This window comes from Rhineura floridana, chromosome 3 (genome assembly GCF_030035675.1).
Source record: "Rhineura floridana isolate rRhiFlo1 chromosome 3, rRhiFlo1.hap2, whole genome shotgun sequence".
Lineage (NCBI taxonomy): Eukaryota > Metazoa > Chordata > Lepidosauria > Squamata > Rhineuridae > Rhineura > Rhineura floridana.
In genome coordinates, this window is record NC_084482.1 from 133632310 (window position 1) to 133653035 (window position 20726).

General features: G+C 41.6%; 1 protein-coding gene across 1 annotated transcript in view; it reads left to right on the forward strand.

The window, feature by feature from the left end:
• The window catches only part of STAB1 (stabilin 1), a 158887-nt gene that overhangs the window by 111858 nt on the left and 26303 nt on the right, over positions 1-20726 (forward strand). The window contains exons 47-54 of the mRNA XM_061617982.1: positions 423-506; positions 1475-1621; positions 7987-8124; positions 9575-9634; positions 12056-12232; positions 13950-14036; positions 16498-16644; positions 18334-18393. Coding sequence (XP_061473966.1) covers positions 423-506; positions 1475-1621; positions 7987-8124; positions 9575-9634; positions 12056-12232; positions 13950-14036; positions 16498-16644; positions 18334-18393 — 900 coding nt within the window. The remainder of the gene's footprint in view (positions 1-422; positions 507-1474; positions 1622-7986; positions 8125-9574; positions 9635-12055; positions 12233-13949; positions 14037-16497; positions 16645-18333; positions 18394-20726) is intronic.

Sequence of the window (20726 nt, forward strand, 5' to 3'; positions counted from 1 at the left end):
AAATATGATTAAAAACAGATTTAATAGTCCAATAACACATCATTGGAGCAGCACAAATGCTTGGGAAAACAGAAATAACTTTGCCTGGCATCAAAATGATGAAAATAATGGTGCCAGGTGGGCCTCCCTGGTGAAAGCATTCCATAAATGGGGGGCTACAACAGAGAAGCCCCTCAGATTTCTGCCAATTCCCACGGCCACTTTAGCTCCCATGTCACATCCCATACCATTCTAGAGAGTCCCCCAAGCTTCAGGAGTGACCTTTGGGGGGTGAAAGGGATTGCACCAGGATGAGAAAAGTGGAAATGTCCCATGGCATGAGTGGGGTTCCACTTGAGCTTCTCTGAATCCAACCTTCTTGTTAAATCATAAATCATGTTATGTAGTGTGTGTTAACCTCTGGATGTGTCTTTGTGGTGTAGACCTATAACACTGTCGAGGTGATGGGATCTGGACCATACACTGTTTTCGTCCCACATGTTGATTACCTAAAGAACAGCACCACAGTAAGAAATACTTCTGAGATTGCATTTTAAAGTCTGAAATTCTTCATGTCAGTATGTATACGTCTGAATTTCTCTGTGCTTCTTTAGAGCTGGTTTAATACAGAATCAAGGAACCTTCTCCCCATCCCCCCACCCCAAGGTCCAGGATTATCTCAGGAGGAGATCTGTCGAGGGTTGCATGTCTGCAGTGAGCAATGCTGGTGCTAAAAATGTGTGGAGCCTAAAGCCTAGCCCACATATTCTCTCCCCCCCCACTCTCTCCCACGCAAACATTAAAATAGTCCCTTTTAATTTGAAAAAGGTAAATTCTTAGGCAAGGCCTTGCTTCGCTAAACATGAATTTTCCTGAGCTTGCTATCAAATGTAAGCAATTTCCAGCTACATTTGAACATGATTTGCATGAATCTAAATTTCTACTATATGTGTACCTTTGGTTCAGTTTTCTTCAGTGTATGCATGATTATGATATGATTGGCTGCTCTGATTTGATAGTGCCTTTTTACCATATTTATTGAAGTATCTTGCCATTTTCCTTCATGAGAAATCGCTCCATAATTCTTCAGGGTTATATTCAGTGTAGTGGTAAGGCTAAGGTGCCATCAGCGCAAGGATTTTTCCTTGAGCAATGGAATGATTCCCCTTCTCTGCCTCCTCGTGTGCCCCCTATATTTGTTCTGGAAGTTTCCCCCACCCTCCAGAGCAGATTTTGGAATGGTGTGGAGTGCAAGGGGAGAAGGAGATTGTGAAAATCCCTTTGCGCTGCCACTAATCCTTGCACTAGTGCAAAAAGTTAGTTGAATATTGCCCTCGGTCTTCTCTTGAATGAGAACAGGGTTTTTCAGTAAATGAAGTGTAACAAATTGGTATTTTATCCCAGGATGCATTCATCTTATTCTCCTGACCTGTTTTCAGTGCTTTGGAAAGGTGCTGAGCCTGTGCCTGGCTTGTATAACCATCTTTTTCTTTAGTTTTCAGAATGGCAAAGGGAGGGTTTCATCAAAGATTTGCTTCGCTATCACATAGTTGGCTGTCAGCTGTTACAGACAGATGACTTGGAGTTACAAAATTCTATCACAGCTTTATCTGGACCCAAAATAAAGATTTCTGTGAAAGAGGTATGTGCCATATTGCCATGTGTCAGTAACTGGGCGGAGCAATGGATGTGACCTGTGCACAACAGGCTACATTCCAGCCATGTAGACATCAGAGGTTTCTACACACCCATACTCACACTGAGGCAAGCAAGAGGCATTATTATACATGAAGGACACATTCCAGCCAGGCAAGACATGAAAAGGGCATGGAGCAGGGTTAGGGAGGGGTGTCGCTTAGGTAGAATCCCAAGGGCCAGACAGAGAGGCCTGCAGGGTCTCATTTGGCACCTGGGCCTGAGGTGGTACATATGTATGTTTGTATGAAGCAATGGGAGTGATGGCTACAGCAGCACTAGCCCAAATCCTCGTTCAGTTGCTTCATAACCATTCTAGTGTAGCATGTTCAAGTGAGAGTGGAACCTGTTTGCTTCTTTAAAAGGAATCTAGAGATGTTTCTTGCTAGCCCTAGAGTGGAGGATACATACATACTGCTGTCCAAATAAAAATGTGTTTAAAAATAGTTTTTAATTGTTCAGAAGAAGTGACATTGCTGTTGCAGGCAGTGGGGCTGGTGGCTTTCATCATTCTTTCTTTTCTAAAAGCTGCATGAATGCCTATGTGGCTATGTACTAGGATCACAAGGTATGGTTTGGTGCTTCTGAAAACATTCCAGTTTGCTCAGAAGCATTTTCCTATTCAGTTCAGAAATTTTAAAAATGGGGTTTTTAGACAGAGATTTGGATGAAATATGTAGGTGTTGAGCTTTTGTGCTAGGCACCTTTTACAGAGAAACCCAACTTTCTGGTGGCCGGTGGAAGTGAAGCCAGCAGAGGTGGAGCTGGCGGGCTGCCACATCCAGCTGCTACTCAAAGTCCTCTTGGTGGGGAGGATGCTGGCTGGGCACAGTTTCCTTCTGCCACCACTTTTCCTGGCATACCGGCTACCGCGACAGAGGGCAGCAGGAAGAAGCTGAATAGGACATGGATATTGCATAAGTTGTTCCCCTAGCCCCTCCTCCAATATGCCCCCAGAGCCAGTGGCGTCACTAGGGTTGGTGTCACCCGGTGCGGTAACTCATGGTGTCACCCCCATGGACCTCCTCCCGTACCAGACCATACAGAATCCTTAGTAATGTTTTTTGTACTAATGTTACTCGTAAACCGTAATTCCCGTATATCACTGAATGTAATGGCAATAGTAGTGACATAAACAACTAGCAAAATTAAAATTACACCTTTAAATTACAATATCATACGCACAGCCCAAATTCTTGCTCTTATCACTAATGGGAGTTAATTATCTTGCATATGCCCATAGTAAATTTTCAGATACTTTCAGACCCTCAGCAATTTTCAAGTGGTCTATGTAGAAGAAAGGTTTGGGAACCCCTGGAATAAGACATCTGCTTATGTCCCTATGCTGCTCTCACCCCTCATTTAGGTGCCTGGGATGCATGCGTGTGGACACACCTCCTTACAATTATGGAAAGTGATTCTTAATAATAAGTCTCCAGACACAAAGTTACATAGGTATTTATCAGTTGTTTAGTAGAAAATTCAGAGCTGCAGGGTCCCTTCATGATAGTTGCAGCCACTTACACCCTTTTTTGCTCCTGGATTAAGAATGAGATCTTTGTTAATGCATTCTCTCACAACAACAAACATCTCTAGGAGCCAATCAGCATGAAAGTGGAGAGCGTTAGCAACTGAGAAGAGTCTTCTCAGTGGCTGACTCACCTCCTTTCACTCTGATTGTCTCCAATCAGCAGGAAAGGCAAGGAAGCCTATTAGAAGACTCTTCTCAGTGACTAACACACTCCCTTTTCATGCTGACTGTAGGATCCTTGGAAACATAGGGACCCTGCTCCCAAAAAAGCAGAGGGACTAAGATCCCCTGGGCGACTACCCTCCTGGTGCTTATGGACATGACTGTAATATATTTTGTGACGTGCAAGTTCGATATTATTTATTAAGTGTGTTTAGGATTACACTGATGGCATTCCCAAATATGTACTTTCACACAGACTTTGGTTTTCCATAACACAATGTTTGTCCAAGCCTCTGTTGGCTTGTGTGCGTTGTTGTGTGAAACAGCATACATTACGTTGGAGTTAAGTTGAGCAAGAAAACTTCTTCAGAGCATGTTAAGAGTCTTTATTGCAAGACATTAAGGCCAGAGGCTTAAGAGTAAATACATGTAGAGATTCTTCAGTCACCCCCCTTCTGGTACATCTCTCTCCATAGATAAACACAAAAGACAGCCTCTCAGCTCAGAGGCATAATTCAGAAGAGAGCAACACATAGACTCTGTTAGAACTTTCCCAGTCGCTATCAGATGGCTACCATAGCAACGACCCTGGCAGTCCGTTCCCAGACAGAGCATAGACATAACTCCCCCTTAACCGCAGTTACGTCTTCAAACTTGCAGGCTTCATGGAAAACTATTAGAGACAGTAATGCCTACTGGTTACCAGCCCAACAGCCTCCACACTTGGGGGGCACTACTTGCACACCCCTTCCATAAGCACATCAATGTTGGATACACACCTGAACCCAGACCCAGACAAAAGGGCACTCAAAACAAAAAGGTAATTACACTGGCTGAGTAGATCTTGTACAGTGGTTATACTGACTGGGCAGCCACTGTCCTTCACATTTTACAAAATACTTTTTCCTATACAAAGATTAAATTTCTGTGTATGAAAAAGTAATATATGAAGTGGTCTCAATAGTGAGAAAAGTAAACAAGTGAATGGTGATCCAAACATTTTTCATTCTCACGTTATGAAGCTAGCTGCCCGATGATGTATCACCTTCCCTACGCATGCAGTGTAGACTGAAAAAACAGCACCCAAGCCACCATTCAATACGTGCACGTGTTCTTTCCTACATGAATCTACAGGTCTCAAAAAGTAATGTGTGACAAAGTCCTCAAACACCTTATAACATGCCTCAAACATGGTCTCTTGTTCTACCAGCATGCCTTCACACCATCACTTTGCCAAAACATAAGGATAGGTAAATTGCTTTTAGGGAGGTTCACAATTATGAGTTCCTATTTATTTAATCTAAAAATATTTAAAATACATAAAAACAGCCAGGGGAAGATATTGGAGAAATATAAAATAAATACAAATAAAAAAGGGGGGAGGTGAAGAGGCCTTAAATGTGCTACTCACCATCTCTCAGCCTATCCTCCCCTCAGGATGAAAACGATGGAGAACCATGACCACCCCCAGGAAGAAGGGCACACTTAAAATGTAGAGGAAAAAATCATCTACAACCATAGTGTGAAATCAAATACTTATTGGGACACAGTATGAAGAAATATTTATATAAACATGACTCTCAAATATGTTTATGAATTACACAATCTGTAAATATATTTATAGTGCAATCCGATGTTTGTTTACTCAGAAGCAAGTCCCAATGTATTCAGTGGGGCTTACTTAAACTGGGAAGTGTGCAGAGAACTACAGCCTCAAGTGATAAGGAACTTGTTCTTTCAACTTGTTCTTTTAAGTTGAGACCTTATCCAAGTCTGAGTCTGTGTTGGAATTGCTTTTTAATATGTTTTTAAGCCTTTTCTTTTTAAAAAAATATGTTTCTTTTAAAGCTTTTAAAAATATTTTCAAAGATGTTTTAATATATTTTAAAGTCTGTTTTTATGATGTTTTAAAGTGCTTTTAGTGCTTTTGTTTGCCACCCTGGGCTCCTACTGGGAGGAAGGGCGGGATATAAATCAAATAATAAATAAATAAACTTCATTCACCCAACTCAAAATTCCGAATCATGCCTCTTTAGGCTGTTTTCCAACTGTTTATTCTTGCTTTATGGTTATTGGATTTTAAATGGCTTTATTTCTTGTTGTGAGCTGCCTTGGTTTCCAACCCTACCTCACAGGGTTGTTGGAAAGACTACACACACACACTGCAGATGTATAAATACATACAGCCCATATAATAGTTTATTGTCAAACCAGTTGGTCATTGCAGAAAAATCAGTATTAGTTTTTAAAAAATCAGTATTAGTTTCCTACAGAATAAAAACTGTAATACCTAAGTAAGCCCTGCCTACTTGCATTAAAATAGGACTGGAGAGGGGGGGACAGAAAGAGAACACAAACACAATTCTTTTTTACATTCACTCCAAAGTCCCATTGATTTTCAGCACATTCATAACCATGTCTACTCAAAAGTAAATCCTATTGAATTCAATGGGATTTACTCTGGACATATGAGATTAGCAATGCTTTTACCCCCACAAAAGCAGGTATTGGGAAGGTTTTGAAAACACTGCCCAGGATCTGACTCCTACACACAAGAGGGGAAAAAACTGAAATGTATATACTTACCCAATTTATGAGATTTTCAGATAAACGGGGGGGACCACCATTTTCTGGCCTTGCAATGAGGCTTACTAGACAGTGCCACAGGTCAAACAAACACTTCACTGATTGGCCGCAATCCTAAACGGGCGGGGTTAAAGCTACGAAGTGCTATACAGTAGTTTGAAAAAAGATTTAATGGGGCGGCTGACGTTTTTATGTATATCTTGAGAACCGGACCACGTAGAAACTTTTTTTTTTAAATTAAAGCTGAGAATCACCCCCTATGATGGTGTCACCTGGTGCAGTCCACACACCCCGCACCCCCCTAGTGACGCCACTGCCCAGAGCTCCCCTTTTGCAGGGCTTTCGCCAGCTTCTGACTGCTCCACTTATGCCAGTCTGGGCTTTCCTGGCAGACTTGCAGTTGAGTTAGGATGAGGAACCTTAAGGTTTTTTTAAGGAAATATTTTCTAGCTTTTTAATATTTTTGACAGAATTGGATGAAATTTGCAAACATGGAACCCCATTCTGAGGGGATAAATCCTGTTAAATTTCAGGGATAGGTGCAGTGGTTTTCTTGCAATAGGTGGTTTAAAAAGGATTCACTTAATCTTCCCTATTGTTTTGTGGACAGCTGGTATGAAAATAGCATACATCATAGAGATGCCGCCCCTCGGTAAGAAATCTGACAAATTTCAGGATAGATGCAGAGGTTTTTGTTCTGGGCACTGTTCAAATTGATTTGCAGGGGGAGAACTAAAAGGGATTTTCTTCCCTCCTGTGGTTTTTGGCAATGATTTTTAGTATGAAAATGCCATACCGTGTAGAGGTGTCCCTAGAAAAGTAACTTGTAACATGTCAGAAGGATGAGGGGCACAGGCTAGAGAGTTAAATACATGTTCCAGTGGGGCAAAAACACTTCAGGAGGATCCAAAGTGGGACTAGTGAGGGGTATGGCTTGGAAAAACCCTGAGGGCCAGATAGAGAGGCCTGGAGGGTCACATTTGGCCCATGGGCCTGAGCGTCCCTATTCCTGCTTTACAACATTGTCCCAAAGTTTCTGAAAAGTTATTATACCCAGCTGTAGTAATAGAAAAACAGTGGCTGTGATCCAACTTGGAGAGAACATGTTGGTATGTCATCAAGGGAAGGACCGCAGTCCAGTGGTTAGAGCATCTGCTTTGCATGCAGAAGGTGCCAGGTTCCATCCCTGGTATCTCCAGGTAGGGCTAAAAAAGACTGAAGAGCCTCTGCCAGTCAGTGTAGACATTACTGAGCTAGATGGACCAATGGTCCAACTCAGTATAAGGCAGCTTCCTACGTGCTTATAGTCCTTTGCAAGCACACCTCCACTCAGAGATCTGTACTAATTTCCAATTTGTTACTGGGCCAAGTTCAAGGTGTTACTACTGGTATATAACTGCTTGGGATCAGTTTACTTGCAAGACCACCTTTACCCCATATGTGCCCACTTGACTGCTTTGATCTGCGGAACTGGCATAGTTACAGGTGCCACATAATACTTGTTCTGCACTTGTAAGAAATTGTTGTTTTAGTGTAGTAGCACCTACTGTTTGGAACTCCCTGCCTATTGACATCAGGCAGGTGCCTTCTCTATATTCCTTTGCTTAAAACATTTTCTGTTTAGGTAAGCCCATCCATAGATGTTGTTCTGTTTTAATTTTGTTTAGTTAATAGCTGTTTTAATTGTTCTAAATATGTTTTTAATTACTTGATTTTAACTGTTTTCTTGATAGTTTTAATGTTTTTTTGAAAACTGCTTAGAGGTCTTTACATTCAAGCAGTATATAAATTTTATTAAAAAAATAAACAACTATTGTAAGGATACTGTGATTTCTCATTTTTTAAAACAGTTGCCTGTACACAGCCTAAGACATCTGCCATGACAAATCTACAAGTTACTCCATCTTGCATTTTCTTTTCTTTTCTTGGAACTGTTCCCCACCCCTCATTGGTGATCATCCAATAACAAAAATGCTTTGTACATCAGGAGGTGCATCTTACTGGGAATTTATATTACATCTCTTTTTTCTCAGAACAGTGTATATTTAAATGATGAGGCAAAGATAATTGAAAGTGACGTTACTGGACTGAATGGTGTCATACATTTCATTGACAAGATCTTAATCCCATATGACCTGCAGAATTTCAGCATTTCATCCAAACTATCACAGGTATGTCTAACATATTAAAGGTTTGAAATTACTCATAACATTTACACTGAACTCAGATTTTGATCTTTAACCACTAATTCTCCTGTACTAGGTTATGGAATCCATCTCACCTTATTATATACATGCGTGTATGAGTATATGAGCATTAGATATTTCAGAAGGGTGAGAAGATAGAATCAGTGCTGTATTTTTTTCCTTTTTCTTTATTGTGTTAAACCTGGATTCAGGCTGCAATATTATACACACATCTGAGGCTAAGGGTGCAATCCAATACCCGTCTACTCAGAAGTTAGCTACATTGGGTTCAATGGGATTCCCAGGTAAGTGCATTTTGAATTGCAGCCTAAGTCTCATTGAACTCAGTGAGGCTTACTTCTAGCAATAGTCTCCTTTGCAAACCCATTGCAATTGCAACGAATCTTACCCTTCATGTCGCAAACACGTTATAAAGATTTAGCTTTGTCATCCCTATTTTTTTGTTAATATAGCACGATCAATATGCACAGGCACAGACTTTTGAGATGGAAGAAGACAGCATGTTGTTCTAATATTTCAATACAATGATTAAGCCACTTCTTTTCCTGGAGTAATGTTGCTTAGCATAAATGAGATACATCAGAGATATGTAGATTATTTGAGTGATAACCAACAAGCAGGGAATCATTATCATGTCAAAAAACACTGTCCATATCTTAAATTAATTACTATGTATTTTATATATTTGCATATTTATAACCTGCTTAACAAATACAGTTAAGCAACAATTTCATAAATTTGATTATATTATATTATCTTAACTATTATAAAAATTAAGCAGCAGCAGTTAAACATTTATTTTACTGAAAAAACAAATTAAACTAAAAACCAGCAGTTAAGTCAATCCATAAACTGTATGGATTGGCAGGGTCTGTACTCTTCTGTATTCCAGTCTTACCTCATATTCCTTTCTGTTACACAGTTGTATGGTTTGCATTCCAATGTTGCATGGAAACATTTTTAGTTTTGCAGTTAAAATCTTCTAGCATTTGGGAGAAAGTCTTATATCATTAAGTATTAGAACAAGATATTTCACAGTTTGTATGTCTAACAGGTAAAATGAGCTTATGATCACTGATGATTGGCAAAAATTGTAGTGTTATTGTTAGAATATTAAGGCTCTAATGTGAATTGTATGTTTTTATGTTGTGCGTCGCCCAGAGTGGCTGGACAACCAGCCAGATGGGTGACTAATAAATAAAATAAAATAAAATAAATAAAATCTTGTTGCTATTCAAGAAGTATGCATGTCTCTGTATTGGGTCTTTTCTCTACAATGTTGTTATTGCAATGGATGTAAAATTACCATCTGGGTATGGCAGCTGGCTGACATTTGGATTTGGATTTGGATTTCTCTTTAAATGATACAGAAACCTTGTTTCTGATAATGGCATCTCTTATGATTGCTTTACAGAAAACCATCACAGAGGTTGCTGATGCTTATGGATACAAAATCTACAGCAAGCTTCTAGTGGTAATATTTTCATCTGCAGGTCTTACAATGAAACATTCATCTCTAATGAAAATACAAAATAGTGTTAACTTTCAGATTCAGTTCAGAATTCCTTTCAGAGCTGGGGCTTGAGGTTTGATCTTGATTTGATTGGACCTTTAATAGAATTTGGCCCGTGATTCTACAAACATATCAACAGCAGCTGTACGATGTCTCAGCCTGGAGACAAAGACGTTTGTTCCCAGCAAAAGTATACTGTATACAGTAGGACCCCACTCATATAGCGGGTTACGTTCCAGACCCCTGCCCCAAAGTGAAAACCGCTGAAAAGCAGAACTCATTGAATAGAATGGCGCGCGACGCCCAAAAACCGCCATAAAAGCAGAACAAGCGCCATATGAGTGGGGCTTTAGTCTAATTGCATCTAATTGAGACCGCCGCATTAGCGAAGCGCTGTAAAGCAAAGCGCCGTAAAGCAAAGTGCCGTAAAGTGGGGCCTTACTGTACAGCATTCTGGACACCCTGGAATAAATGTAGGGGCTCACTTGCTTTGTAAACGCTTCATACTGCCTCTGCTGCTCCAGAAATCATTCCAGGCACCTAGCTTATATCGCATAGCATAGTATCAGATGTCAAGAAACCAAGTGGTCTTCCCAAAGGATCTCCTTTTTTTAGGTAAACCCCCCTTATACTGTACATGTGATGTCCACAAGACAAACAAGGAAACTGTATTGATGACAAAGTCCTGAAGAGCTGATATTAGCAGCTACTTTTTAACAGTGTGCTTTTGATGTTTGTAAATTGTTCTTTGCTTAATGGAAGCCCCTCTCCTCTTACATAAATTACGTTTATAAACACTGAAAGTGCATTTGCAACAATTACCCACCACTTTCAGTATCTTGCTATCAATATTGTAAGAAGAGCCCTGCTAGATCAGACCAAAGGCCCATCTGGTCCAGCTTCCTGTTCTCACAATGGCCAGCCAGAAACTGCTGGGAAGCCCACCTGAGTGAAACAGCACTCTCTCCACTTTTGATTCCCAGTAATTGCTACTTTGAGACTTACTGCTTCCACAGTGGAAACAGAACAGAGCCATCGTGGCTAGTAGCCATTGAAAGCATTATTCTTCATGACTTTTTAAAACCCTCTTTTAAAGCCATCCAAGCTGGTGGCCATCGCTGCTTCTTGTGAAACAAATTCCATAGTTGAACTATGTACTTTGTGAAGAAATATTTGCTTTTGTCTGTCCTAAACCTTCCAATATTCCGTTTCATTATTGCCTGGGTTCTAGTATTATGAGAGACGGCTAAAATCTCTCTATCCTCTTTCTCCATGTCATGCACAATCTTAAACATCCCTGTTGAGAGGCTGTTGTGCTCAGGTCCTGCTTGCTGGCCTCCAATGGGCATCTAGTTGGCCACTGTGAGAACAGGGTGGATGTGCCGTTGGCCTGATCCAGGAGGCTCTTCTTATGCTCTTACTCACCTTGTTTCTAAACTAAAAAGCCCTGAATGTTATAACTTTTCCTCATAGGAGAGTTGCTCCAGTCCCTTGAACATTTTGGTTGCCCTTTTCTGAACCTTTCCCACCTCTGCAATATCTTTTTTGAGGGGAAGTGAACTATACGCAGTATTCCAAGTACGATTGCTCTATAGATTTGTATAACAGCATTATGATATTGGCACTTTTATTTTCAGTTCCTTTCCTAATGATCCCTAGTATGTATTCTCTAGTATCATCACAATGAATGCCCATTTACAGATCAATACAGAAGAATGCAATGATATAAAACGACAAACGATGTTCACACACAGAGAGAGAGAGAGAGAGAGAGATTTTCACTCCTGCTTTTGTCCTTAAGTATTTGCAAGCTCATAACATTATTTATTTTTATCTAATTTCTACCCCATATTACAGCCAGGCTCTCAATGTTGCTCACAATTTAAATAAAATAAAATAAAATATAATATGATTGGCAATGAGAAAAATACATTTCAATAAAATCACAATAGCAAATGATACAACAAATGTGCAGTGCAAGTATAACCAGTTAAACAATCCAGCTCCTATATTCGCAATAAGAAATTCTCTCTGGCCTTGTGAAAACTCTCCTAGAAATATCTTTTATGAAGCCTGGATTCCTTCACTTACATGGCCTTAAAAGCTTAGCAAAGCTTAGATTTTGGGGGGCAGGTAATGGGTGGCTGGAGCTGTAACTCCACACACTTACTCAATAAGTCTGACTGAATACAGTAGAACTTACATCTGAGTAAACATGCACAGGGCTGTACTGCAAGTTTGTTACCTTTAATTGTGGAGGGTTCTTTTGTTTCAGATGGATAGTGATAATTCAGATAATTTTTGATTGATATGGTATGTCTACTTTTATGGCATTTTAAAGTGGTTATGTCTATGCATACACTTTGTTTTATGTCTGTGCAGGAGGCGGGACTTCTCAGTCTGGTTAACAATACCTTGCACCAACCCTTCACCATGTTGTGGCCTACAGATTCAGCATTTAATTCTCTCCCTAAGGATATGCAAAAATGGCTGTATCATAGAGAACACCGGAGCAAGCTGGCTGATTATCTCAAAGGGCACATGATCAGGGACATGCGGGTAAACTGAGCAATGAAAAAAACAAGACTGCTGAATATCGTTTTGAAGTGATCTTGCTGTCATCCATTCTAAAGGAAACATACAGCCGTGATAATGAAATTGCTGTAGATGGAAGGGTACTAACGTTTGGGATTGATGATGTGAACAGTGCCTTTTTATTCCAAGCCAGATCCAGACTTTAAGCTGTACTTGATTTAATCAGTTAATAAATCAACTAAAACTTTAGTTGGTTAATTGGCAAATTAAAAGCCAGTGAAGCTCCATGTTAAGGGCATGCTTGTTTTGTGGGGAGGGGTAGAAGCTACAGCGTGTTACTGTAATTGGGAAATTAAAATAGAAAAAAATTGGAACCGCAGGTGTGCAGCAATATAAAAGGTGGTCTTTCCTTCTAACAATGTTTGAGGTTGCATGTAATGCTAACCCGTGATTTATCTGAATTGAATGAAGCCAAGCACAGCATCAGCATCATGTGCTCCTCCTGCCAGTCTCCTCCCATGTGACCAGGAGAGGATCACCAGAGTTTAGTTTCACTTTTAGTGAATCCTGCCTTAGCGTTATGTTTGAAGCAAGGCCCTGGTTTAAAATAAACTTTGGCTAGTTTAATAAGCCAGCTTCCTTATCCATTTAAAAGTGAAACTAAACTCAGCTAGACCAGTAAATGAGAGCTTTTAGTTTATTAAATTGTAATTATCTCACACTTTCCACAGTATCACAAAAAGGCAGCTATATTGACGCTTGGGGAATGTGGAATTTTTAATCAATTGGTTAAAAAGATGATGATTAATCAGTAAAAAAAATATTTAAGCGGTTGATAGCCCTAATCCAAACTGCTTCGACAAAGGTTTCTAAGAAGGGGAATTTGGCAGCAATTCATTTGCAATTTATTTTATGAATTTAAACCAGGAGCTGGAGTGGAATCATAAAAGCTGAACAGCTCTAGTTTCACAAGACATGTCTTTCTTAAAGTAATGCTTGTAAGGGGTATGTGAGGGCTATGTTTGTATGCAACTGAAGCATGTATTTGCCCATTTGTATATAAAGCAGGGTTGAGGATCTACTTCTCATACAAAAGGGAGCCCACAGCTGAGGGGAGCAAAGCTAGGGATGTAAGAAGGCAGTAATTTCCATTTCCTGCATTTGTAATTTCCTGCATTTGTCACAGTCAGCGCTGTTTCTGTTCCACTGCAGTTCAGTTTCCACCAAATATTACACGATTTGTCTCACTGCCCCTATTTAACGTTAAATTATGTAATCTATATAACTATTTATGTAATTTATGTAACTTACCTTCATTTCACTGTAAAGGAAACGTCAAAACAATGTTTTTTAAATGTCATTAATTACATATTAACTGCAGATTTAAAAATATCAGATTTAAATCTGCAGATTTAAAAATATTTTCATTCCTGACTGTGGATAAACACATGAACTGCTTTCTTTTCTGGTCAGGATTATCTGACATCCCTACTTGCAACTTTTTCTCCTGACCTCTCTCTCTCTCAAGCGTTGCTTGCTTCCAGTATTGGAATGGGGGTGGGCAAAATGGCATAAAGCAGTGGAGCGCTGCTTTTTTGTGTGAAAGAATTAAATCCCCAGACTCCCTTGATATGTGATCTGGGCAAACACTGGCTTAAGATGCACACCATTGCCCCACACATGTAATTTGGTCCTAAATTGTTAGCCTACGTGACTGCTACTTGCTTTTGTGTGTTTCTAGCTATCAGCTTCCAAGCTGACAGAGTCTGCTCCTTTAAGAACTATGCATGGATCAACCGTCTCATTCGGCTGCAGCAAAACAAGTGCCGTAAGTGACTGTTTCTCTAAACCAAATTGATGTAGTGGTGGGGTGGTTAGTTATTGTACTGCTCAAGTGGGTCAGCCAAAGAGACTGAATTAGTGACTTTTCAATTGTTAAAACCTCCCCACAAAGTGCTTTCCTGCCTGCCAGCAGTTGGGAGGGGGGGTTGACCAGGTAAGACCTCAGGAAGAGGTTGGGTGGAGGAGGCCCTCTCCTGCTGCCGCTTCTCTTCTAGTCCCAATGGCAGCCTTCAAGGCCGTTTTAAAAAGGCAGGGGAAAGGAATAAACTTGGCTGTGGGTGGGTGATGTGTAGCCAATATGTTTAAACCCTTTTTGGATTTTCATAACTATGCCTTACACAACGGCAACAATTTTTGTCTTGTCACTGTGTGCGCAGCCCCAGCTTTAAAGCCCAATGTGTAGAGTTGCAATGAGTTGCTGCTCCTCCTGCTGCTGCTGCTGGGCCTCCCAAGTGTGAAATGTGAATATAGATGTGTCACCATACTTTACAGGTGGGGGACCTGAGGCCCGACAGACAAATGCTACCCTCTAGGCCTCTCTCCCGAGCCCATGGGACTTTCCCTAGGCCACTCCCCTCTCACTGCCCTGCTCCTTGCTCTCCTCGAGGCCTTTTGCCTGGCTGGGATGTGTCCTTGGGCTCTTGCTTTCCCAGATGGAGGACAGACAAATGTGTGTGTCGAAACCTTTGACTTTTGTTGGAATGCAGCCTGCTGTAGAAAGGCTACTGTCGCATCTCTTGCTCTGCCAATTTTGCCTTTGCCCCCACCCCCCACTGGCACATAGGCCCCATAAGGTTGGCCATGAGGGAATGCAGTCTTTGCCATAGTTGGTATGTTCCATTATAATTGAGGTAATGTGAATTTTGCCTTTTTTTAAAAAAAATCAAAATGTTGTGCATTTATCCAGTTTTGGATAACCACTGGGAAATCAATTGATATGCATACATATATAACATGGCTTCTAAATGATGTAGTTGAAATTAAGATAAGAACATCTATCTTGCATTGTGCTTGTGGCGATGAAGCCCTTAATACACTTTGGCTAAACTGATATGATAGAAGGGGACATGGGTATCTCCAAAAAAAAAAAGTGTATGTGGGCCAGCATGGCTATCTTTTGCTTTTTGGCAAACATTTCAGTTTCCTTGGCAGGGAGGAGAGCCAGAATATTTGCAGTCTAGATTCTCTGAGATAGGGATGGGGGAGAAATTTGACTCAGTTTGCATTTAAAGCTGAATCTGTAAAACTTGCACTTTCCGAAACAATATGATAACTGAAACAGAGCCATCCTTCAAAATTTGCTCTAATCTGAATTTTGCAATGCAATTTTCCAACCAAACATGGGTTACAAAAAAGCATATATTGGGGAAAAGTGTGCATAAAAATGAACATATGAGTGAAAGTAACATTAATAATTGCATTAAGAAGAAATTGCTTGCAAAAATGTGTATGTTGTCAAAACTGCATACAAAAATGTGTTAGGAGAAATTTTCACTAAAATGCTGGAGAATTTTCATGAGGATTTAAAAAAAATTACAAATTGCTGCAGAAATGTGGAGAACTGAATTTTAAACTGGAAAAAAGAATCCAGGAGAACCACAATTGACAGATATGTCTGTCTCTACTCTGAGAGAAGAAAAAGTTGTCCGTTTGGCTGGGATTAAAAGCCAACACAGACCCCATGGGCAGCAGTAGCTTTGTGGGGCAGGCTGTGAACTGGGAAAAGGACCCAACTGTTAGGGAAGCAAGGGGGGGAGGGACTTGGAGGCAGGATAACTGAAGGGAGGGTGTAAGGCATGGACCATGAAATGGGAACCTGAGAGCAGGTAAGCTGGAGGAGGAGGAAGCTGCAGAAGGAAATGGAAGAACTGGCCAAGAGACATGATGGCTAGAGAATGGTGGGACAAAGTAGACAACGGGCTGAAAAAATAATAGATGATGAAGGCATAAAGAAAGGAGTCAAGGAGGGACATTATATTGGACGTAGAGGCTGTCGAGGCTGAACAATACTGTAAGGAATGTGGTACATAGGCTACAAAGGACTAGAGAACTGAGGACTGTGGGTCAGGGAGGTAAGGGTTTCTCAGGTTGAATCTAGACCAGGGATAGGGAATCTGCAGCCCTCTAGATGTTGTTAGACTCCAGCTCTCAATCAGCTCCAGCTAGCATGGCCAATACTCAGGGAAGATGAGAGTTACAGTCCAGCAATACCTGGAGAGCCAAAGGTTAGCCACTCCTGGTCTCAATGTTGATAGAGCTGCTGTGCCTTTTTGCATAAAAGGAGAAAGTTGCCAGTTATGTTTTTGTTTTTGCTGGCAGTTCAATGTTGTGATCAGCCAAAGGGGTCAGTATCAAGAAGTAGTGGATGGATTGGCAGGGATGCGTCTCACACAGTGATCTGAACTAAGTGCCATCTAGTACATTTCTCTTGCCTTGTTGCCTTGCAGGGGGACATTCTGGTGGACAATGGCAATGCAAAGATCATACAGCGGTATATGGAATTTAATGCAGGTATTGCTTATGGTATTGACCACCTGCTGGAACCTCCGGATTTAGGATCCCGTTGTGATGAGTTTCGTAGTGTTGAGAGTTCGGTGAGTGTTTGGAGTTTTAAAATGTTCACGATTGTTGATTTTTATAACATTCCTTGTTTACAAAGCCTAAAAGGAGTTAAGAATCTCTCCTGAGAAAGTGTCAACTCTAGTAATCAGATGAATAATAAGCAACAGATAATAGAGGTAATTAATCTGTGGAAACCCCAATAAACAGAACATAATAATTCAGGTAGAATTCCCCTATTCCTCCCCCAGTTTAGCACAACTAAAAATAATATTGAATAATACTAAGTATTACATCTTCCTGTAAAATATTTATTTATTTAACAATATTTAAACATGACTTGATTGTAATAAAACCTCTAAGCAGTTTCCAAAAAAAAAGAAAAAAATATGTTCTTTACACAAAGGATGGTGACCAAAACATTTTATTTAGAACAAACTCAAACAAACATTAGGCATGAGAAGAGCCCACCTATGTCCTCAGTTGCTTCTCTAGAGCTGCTGAGTTTTTTGTAGAACATGGATTGGAACAGCTTCAGATCCTGGTAAAGTGAAACACATAAAACACAGATTGGATTCCCCAACATTACATTCCCTGTCCTCAGGGAAGAGCTACAAGTCAAAGGTAATGTTCCTAGCCCATAGTTTTTGTTGTAATGATGTGGGGGCGGGCGGGAAGGAGAGACATTCACAGCTGAGATTTGGTAGAGAGTGCCTAGCTCATCCTCTGCCTGCTGATTCTCCCCTGCAAAGGCCCTTTTGCCAGCCATTTTAAGCCTGGTTCCCCTCCCCTTCAGCAGGGGTCTAAGGCTAAAACCCCAACCGGGGGCCGTCTTTGGGCAGAGGGAGGGGACAGTTGGTGGAAGTGTGATGGGTTAAACATATCCCATCCACTGATAACCTCACCAGACCCATGGTTCAGGAACATTTGCTGAAGTCATGTGTAGCTGCACTTTCAACCCAAGTCACTTTTTTCTATGTTGGTTGTGTTTCTGGAAAATTTTGAATTGGAAAATTTTCCTGTTCGAATAAGGGTAATTTGCATCAGAACGTTTTCAGTTTACATCAGAAAGTTTTCTGATGCCCTAGAGCAGTGATTCTCAAATGGTGCGCCCAGGCACACTGGTGCGCCCTAAGAGGTGGCTAGGTGTGCCTCAAATATTATGAAAGTATATTTTAAAAATGAGAGGAAACCCATTTGTATAGGGTAATAGTTTTCTATAGTTTGTTATTTTTATTCATAGTTTAAAAGATATTTTTAATTTTGTACACGAAGTGCGCCAGAAAATTTCTATGTGTTTTACAGTGCGCCGTGAACCAAAAAAGTTTGAGAACCACTGCCCTAGAGTGATCTAATTTAGCATGTTTATTTTACTTGTATTTGATAAATGCAGCTCAAAATGATGAAACTTCCAAGCTTGCCTAATATTGTTTTTGCAATTGGTCTGCTGCTGTTAATTATAATTATTATTATTAGCATCTGGCCTTCACCATGAGGTCCCATAATGACCTTATGAAATGGAAAAATGTTCCACAGACAAATAAAGCACTGGGGAATATTCCACTCTACATTACTGGCGATGGTGTTCACGAAAGAGCCATATTGTCTATTACAGCTGTGGTCATTGCTGGCGAGGCAAGTTCTAATGAATAGAATTAGAGTGAGAACTGTTACTTATAACCTCTGTGGGATTTTTCCCCTCCTTCTGTTTCTCTTGCACCAAGAATTCTGTGTGTGGTTCCTGTGACTTTTTGCCTACTTGTCCTATTGGAACAAAAGAATTGGTAAGTTTGACTTGAAGACTCCATGTCCATGAAAAAAATACTATGATATTTTCCATAGGTAGTCCGACATCACGTGGGATATAGCGCCATCTAGCGTCCGAAGGCAAAAATGGATCGAAGTCAAGACCTGGGGCATCGAGCCCCTCCCACTCCAGTTCATTCTTGCCTTCCTTTGTTCGAGGCTTTTGGATGTGCTAGCTAGCTAAGTTGGAGTGTGTGGGATTGTACTTTTCTTCTTGTTTCCTCTCTCCCTCACCCTCTCTTTATATATCTGGGACGTTATTTTTTGGGGGGGGAATTTTATTTTTAACTCATTTTTGCCTCCCCCTTTTAGTCCCTTTGTTGGGGAATCCGTCGGCTGCCATTTTCCCTTTTGGCTCCCGTCTCTCTGAGACGAGCCTTCCCTGAGAGCCGTGGCTGCGGCTCTCTCTCTTCAGCCCGTTTTTTCCCTGTTTATTCTCCATCAGTCTCCCTTCCACAGGCGACAACCGATTTTGTTGGGCTCACCTCTCCCTTTGGACGAGCCTTTCTGAGAGCCGCGGCTGTGGCTCTCTCTTCAGCCCTTGCTTTGCCTTGCCGCCACTTTCACGCGGCGGCCGTCTTTTTAATTGTTTTTTGCCTCGCAGGGAGCCGCGGCTGCGGCTCCTTTAACAACTGTTTTTTCGGCAGGGGCTGCTATTGGGCTGTGGTGAAAGGTGGCTGCTTCCCTTAGCAAGTAGCGGTTGGAGCTCGCTTTCGCGGCTCCTCTGCTGGCATTTCTCTGCCTTGAGGCTCTTCAGGTGGCCATGGGAGGACCCCCCCCCGGCTCTTTCTTTACGAGTTCGCAGCCTTTACTGTAAAGCACGTCACTTGCTGCGCTTGGAGCTCTCTCTTGCTCCTCCTCCCCTATCTGTCTGCCTGACTCCTGCCACGGCCATTATAGGCCTTCTGGAGTACTAGAACCCTTTCCTACCCGCCATTGTGCCTGCTTCCCAGCTGCCATTTTGATTGAAATTCCCGCCCTTTTTCGCGGGCGCCATTTTGATCTGCCCATTTTTCCCGCCCTTTCTGTTCTCCTTCACTTGTTTGTACAGTTATTTAGTCAGGCTATCCAAGTGCCTGTAGGACTTATTTTTACAACAAGTGCCTCTGCACAGCAACTGCATATTCGGACTGCACCTTGAAATTATCTGTGCCGCAGCTGCATATTGGAACTGTATGCCACACCGCACCCACCACCTCTGTGCGTGTGTTGGTGTTATATATACCGTGTGTTGGTGAAAGTCCCTTGCCGCACCGCACCTCCCACCTCTGGTTGTTGGTATTTATATATATATATATATATATATATATATATATATATATATATAGCATTGCTGGGCGCTCAGAATGGCGGATCAACACTCAGATACACATTCAGCAGCGGCTAAGAGACCCTGCAAGTCCTCGCATCATAAGTCTGCAAATCAAAAACTGCCCAGGCTGCACTCCAAGGCCGTGGCTAAAACTAAATACCTGTCTCACCTCAGTGCCACCAAAAACACACGTTACATTTCTGTGCCACATTCTCAAGCTGCTAACCAAGAGCACTTGACAGCACTCTTTCACTCTCCAGCTGGGTCATCTGAGGCTGACTTCAAAGGTTTTCCTGACCAGCCTGGGGTCTGCCACTCACAATCCAACCTGCCACTCCAGACCAGTGAGCCCACTGTTGCTGTTCCTCCACAAACACAACCGCCTGCTGGTCCACTATCAGGGCAACTACCTGCCTCTGTACCAGGACTGCAGTTGTCTCCTGAATTCCTGATGCAGTTGAAAGATATCCTAAGCCTCTTCTCAGATCAGTCGAGAGTCCAGACAGCTCCATTGACTCAGCACAGCGAACAGCACCCTTCCTGTGCCCCAGCCCCATGTGGCTGTTCTGATGTGGTACCGCTCCCCTCGCCCAACCCATTTGACGTTGCTAGAGGCAGGATTGAAGATGGCATCCCTGGGTTGGAGGACCCAGATTATTCTCTTCAAGCCGAAGGGGATGAGTGGAGTGACGAGGCAGACTTCGAGGAGGACACCTCATATCGTCTATTTGATGCGGCCGACTTTCTTCCGCTATCTCACAGAGCTTTGGGCATATTGGGCCTTCAAACTACACAGCCCGAATCTACCACTCCCCCCATGAAAGGGGCTAAAGTCCTTAAGTCTCCAAAATCATTGGATCATTACCTTCCTGTGCCGGACCCCATTGGCAAACTGGCCAAGGAAGAGCTGGATCATCCTCTGCAGGCATGCTGCTTTTCCATTATGGCCAAAAGGCTCTATGCACTGGACCCGGACTTTATGAATCGCTTGCTTGTTCC